The 5395-nt window shown below is 36.9% G+C and overlaps 1 protein-coding gene across 1 annotated transcript; it reads left to right on the top strand.

The window, feature by feature from the left end:
* Nucleotides 1–206: 206 nt before the first annotated feature.
* On the top strand, nucleotides 207–1160 carry LOC133061252 (olfactory receptor 7E24-like). The gene has a single exon (XM_061149242.1). It carries the CDS (start codon nucleotides 231–233, stop codon nucleotides 1158–1160), a length of 930 nt encoding a protein of 309 aa, XP_061005225.1. The 5' UTR covers nucleotides 207–230.
* Nucleotides 1161–5395: the final 4235 nt, after the last annotated feature.

Below are 5395 nucleotides of genomic sequence, written 5' to 3'. Positions count from 1 at the left end.
ACATTCCTTAGCCTATTATCTCTAAAGTGAGTGTGTATAGAAACAGGTGAATAACACAGACATCAATAAGGAAAGAGTTTTAAGAAGAGCTCAGATAGAAATTTTGCTGAACATACTGGGGCATACTGAATGTACTTCAAGTGTGATTATTTTACTTGTAAATCACTTGAATTAAAAAAATATACATTTATCTGGGTGTTCTGTTTTGTTTTGACAGGTGCTGCATCTACATGGAAGCACAGAATTTTACACAGGTCTCAGAATTCCTCCTCATTGGACTCTCAGATGATCCAGAACTGCAGCCCCTTCTCTTTGGGCTCTTCCTGTCCATGTACCTGGTAGCCATGTTTGGGAACCTGCTCATCATCCTGGCTGTCATCTCTGACTCCCACCTCCACACTCCCATGTACTTCTTCCTCTCCAATCTGTCCTTAGCTGACATTGGTTTCATCACCACCACAGTCCCCAAGATGCTGGTAAATATCCAGGCACACAGCAAGTCCATCACCTATGCAAACTGTCTAACTCAGGTGTCCTTTTTTTTCTTTTTGGGGTGTTTGGACAATCTACTCCTGGCTGTGATGGCCTATGACCGATTGGTGGCCATCTGTCACCCCCTACACTACCCACTCATCATGAAACCCCGCCTCTGTGGCTTGTTGGTTCTGCTGTCATTTTTCAGCAGCCTTTTGGACTCCCTGATTAACTCCTTGATGGTGTTGCAACTCACCTTCTGCACAAGTGTGGAAATCCCTAATTTCTTTTGTGATGTTCCTCAACTTCTCCATCTTGCCTGTTCTGATACTTCCATCGATAAGATAATAATCTATTTTATTGGTGCCATTTTTGGTGGTATTCCCGCCTCAGGGATCCTTTACTCCTATACACAAATTGTTTCCTCCATTCTGAGAGTCCCATCAGCAGATGGAAAGTACAGAAACTTTTCTACCTGTGGCTCTCATCTAGTAGTTGTTTGCTTATTTTATGGAACAGCCCTTGGTGCGTACCTCAGCTCAGCCATCTCACAGTCTCCCAGGAAGGATGCAGTAGCCTCAGTGATGTACACCATAGTCACCCCAATGTTTAACCCCTTCATCTATAGCCTGAGGAACAAGGACACCAAGAGGGCCTTGTGGAAGATTATCAGCAGAATAGCCTAATCTCAATATATATATCTTATCCTTTTCAGTTCGGAGGACAAGAAAATGCAGTCAAATTCAATATGCACAACAAGAAATTCTGAATCTACAATCACATGGAGTATAGGTACCCATATGACTCTTTACCATTTGTTTATACAATTGTTCCTTTTAGTATAACTTTAATAACATTGGGAGGTTATTTTTGGTTTACCACTTAAATCATAGTCACTTCAGAATTATGTACAAAATATCAGTCTATGTGTTCCACTGTCAAATACCCTTGGCTGATTCATGTCGATGTATGGCAAAAACCACCACAATATTGTAAAGTAGTTAGCCTCCAATTAACATAAATAAGTAAATTAAAAGAAAAAAATATCAGTATACCCTTCTCACTTTCCTTATCCAATTATCTAGATCTTGGTCATAAGCTGTCTTATTTCTATGTAAAATAATCATAGTTCTTTCTTGTTATTCAAAGATTCTATACTTTGCAATAATTTTTCCTACTTGTTCAGAGAATCTAAATCCTATCCTTTAGGGCAAAAACATCGATGACAATTTACCCCTTAATGATCTAGAGAAGAAAATGGCAACCCCACTCCAATATTCTTGCCTGGAAAATCCCATGGACAGAGAAACTTGGCAGGCAGGTTGTTGCTTAATCACTAAGTCAACTCTTTACAACCTCATGGACTGTAGTCAGCCAGGTTCCTCTGTCCATGGGATTTCCCTGACCCAGGGATTGAATCTGTCTGTGTCTCCTGAATTGGCAGACAGATTCTTTACCACTGAGCCAGTGGGGAAGCCTATATTACACAATATTACATAAGCTAAACCTATATTCCTTTTGTATTTAAAGACCTCTTACAATGGCTTAAAATTCCCATACTAGAATAAAAATGTCTATAAAAAATTCCAGCAGTCACTCAAAGTACAGATCAACCCAATATTGTATAAATATTTCAATAAAAAAGGGAACTGCTATTTTATAAGACTAATTAGAATCTGATACAGAAAACAATATATTCCATTCTTGCTACTGGAAATAGGTTTCTGAAGAACCCTGATGAAGATGATATCCAGTCATATACACTAATATTTTACTGGAGTAAAAGGACAAATTGAAACATTAGCAGACTGTTGAACCCAGATTGTAAGAAGCTTGGAAATTGCCATTCCCTTTTAACAATAACTATAAAGCTTAACAATCTTAATTATTGAGAAATAATTGACATATAACATATTAGTTTCAACTATACGACATAATGTTTCAACATTTCTGTATATTGTGAATGATCACAATATTGAATCTAATTATTATTCATCCCACACATAGAATTTTTTTCTCTTGTGATATGAGGAGATATATCTTTATGTTACCATATTTTTTCTTTTATGTCTTTAATCTTTCAATAATCAGTCACTTTCATTAAATTATCTTCATTAAAATAATTAGTGTGGTTTCTCTCCTTTTTTTAACTCTGAATGATAAATCATAACATGGAGAATTAAGGTATGTTGTGAAGTTCTACAATTGGAAGATTGCAAAGTGTGCTCGGGGGAAAAATGTGATTTTAATGATATACCTTGATCTAGTGTGTACAATTGAGTTTAATGTGATGGCATGATATTTCCAGTTTCAGTGTGGCTCGAAATGTATCTGCAGATCCTTAAGTCATCCAAGTCATTATGAATAAGTTCAACTTTAATTTATCTTTATTTTTTAAGGTAATACATTTATTAATGTTTTACATTTCTAGAAGAAACATACAAGTGCATATGGGGTATATAGATGGATAGATACACATATGTGCATTTTTCTAAATATATATGGATATATAGTAATATACATAATAATATGGATAGGTATATATGTATTATCCTTCTCTAATATACCTAATAAATAATAACATACAGTAAAAGTGCAGATCACTATATTATAAATCATCTACTTGATATCTGAAGGTAAGTCACAAGAAACTAGGTTTTCTACTCCCTGAAAAAAGAAAATAAAAGCATTTTAACAGCTCAAATTATTATTAAATCTGGGAAGATTTTATTGAACCAGAAATTCCCATATAGCAGCCATCATATTTAATATGACATGTGTTAGTTAGGTAATAATGATATTTTACTTTCCATTTATTTTCTTTAGGTTTTAAAATAGCATTGCATCAAAATACCCTTATGTATTGGACTGATCAATGCTTATTTTAATTTATATTATGCAAGGATAACAAAGTATCATGTTTTCAGTAATTAGGGGAAAAAACCTCACTAGGATTTCACTTTATATCCATGCTTCCTGCTCTTCTGTCATGATCAGTTTTCACTGGGCTCCTTTCTTGTACATACCCAAAATACCATGTACATATCAATCATTCCTGTAAAGATGCTACACAGTTTCTGAGCTAGCAATCTGGGCTTTTTGAAGAGTTGTCCACTAACTGGTTTGACTTACTCTGCTTTTTTTTTTTCTTCATTTATTTTTATTAGTTGGAGGCTAATTACTTTACAATATTGTAGTGGTTCTTGTCATACATTGACATGAATCAACCATGGACCCACAAGTATTCCCCATCCTGATCCCCCCTCCCACCTCGCTCTCCACCCGATTCCTCTGGGTCTTCCCAGTGCACCAGGTCCGAGCACTTGTCTCATGCATCCAGCCTGGGCTGGTGATCTGTTTTACCCTAGATAATATACATGTTTCGATGCCGTTCTCTCAGATCATCACACCCTCGCCTTCTCCCACAGAGTCCAAAATTCTGTTCTGTACATCTGTGCCTCTTTTTCTGTTTTGCATATAGGGTTATCATTACCATCTTTCTAAATTCCATATATATGCGTTAGTATACTGTATTAGCTACGGTACATATACACCATGGAATATTATTCAGCCATTAAAAAGAATTCATTTGAATCAGTTCTAATGAGATGGATGAAACTGGAGTCCATTATACAGAGTGAAGTAAGCCAGAAAGATAAAGACCAATACAGCTTACTCTGCTTTTTACCACTAATCTAAATCACCTACAAACTTCACTGACAGTGAACTTAGATACTCAAAGAGGGTTCTGAGAGATCTTTTTTTTTTTTAATTTTTGCAAATGAGAACTTGAGCAATTTGTCTGGCTATACCTTGTGCATCCAATGAATAAAATGAATAAATGTGCATCCAATGAATAAAATATTGAAAAATATTGGGATATAATTCCAACATTAATGAGAGGGATAGAGTAGGATAATTAATTTAGAAATCCCACTAGGGATTAAGACAGAAAGGGATATTTAAGGGAGTTGGGAAAATGTTGTAAGCTAATGACCACTCAAGAAAAGAATCCTGTAACCTAGTAACAGTCTACACTTCCTTGAAGGAAGACCAGGTGCATTTGTGCACCAGGCACACTCAAGCCACAAACTCTGATAGTTAAAACACAAGACAGTAGGTGCGGAGTGTCCATCTTGTTACATAAGTCAGGAAGTTAATGGTCCTTGAAGAGTAGCATTTCTGCATGTAGCCAAGACGGGAATATAGGTGAAAGAGGAAAGAAACTGAAGGAGAAAACAGACAGAACAGGCTCCCTCTTGAAAGCAGGACTCCATCTTGGGCTGGACTGTGGACTTTGAGCTATATGCCCAGTATCTATGGAAAAGACATACCAACTGGAAAACCAGGCTCCCAGAAGGAAGAGCCCAAGGGCTCGTGCCTAGACTCTTCCTCAGCTAAAAGAATACCCTAATTATCTGTGTAACTGAATAGAATCATACATTCTATTATGCTTGTTGGAGTATGACCACAGGCCTATTGATAATTGTCCACTGTTAGCCACCTAGGCGTAAAGCATATGAATCATGGGTTAACTTTGATTGTATGTTCCTTTTCCTTTGTTCAGACTAGTTTCAGGGAATTTGAGGAAATGGGTTTGGGCACGTACACTTACGGTTTATAAGGTTTTCACAAAAACTGGCCGGGGTCCTTGGCTAAGAGGAAACTCTGCCTTTGGCCCACTGGTGTAATAAATTGCACCCAACTATCTGCATTGTCCTTTTGAGTGAGTTTGTTTCCCGGAACGCCTGGCTACAACAAAAGTAGGTGAAAGGGAACATTATACAGAAACCTGAGATGAATTACCACATTCTAGTGTATGTTGCCATCTTTTTGCTAATATACATGTGATTTAAATAGTACTTGCTTCCCTGGTGGCTCAGAATCTGCCTGCAATGTGGGAGACCTGGGTTCAATCCCT

The sequence above is a fragment of the Dama dama genome, chromosome 9 (assembly GCF_033118175.1).
Source record: "Dama dama isolate Ldn47 chromosome 9, ASM3311817v1, whole genome shotgun sequence".
In the NCBI taxonomy this organism is placed as follows: domain Eukaryota; kingdom Metazoa; phylum Chordata; class Mammalia; order Artiodactyla; family Cervidae; genus Dama; species Dama dama.
This window is presented reverse-complemented; position numbering and strand designations above follow the sequence as displayed.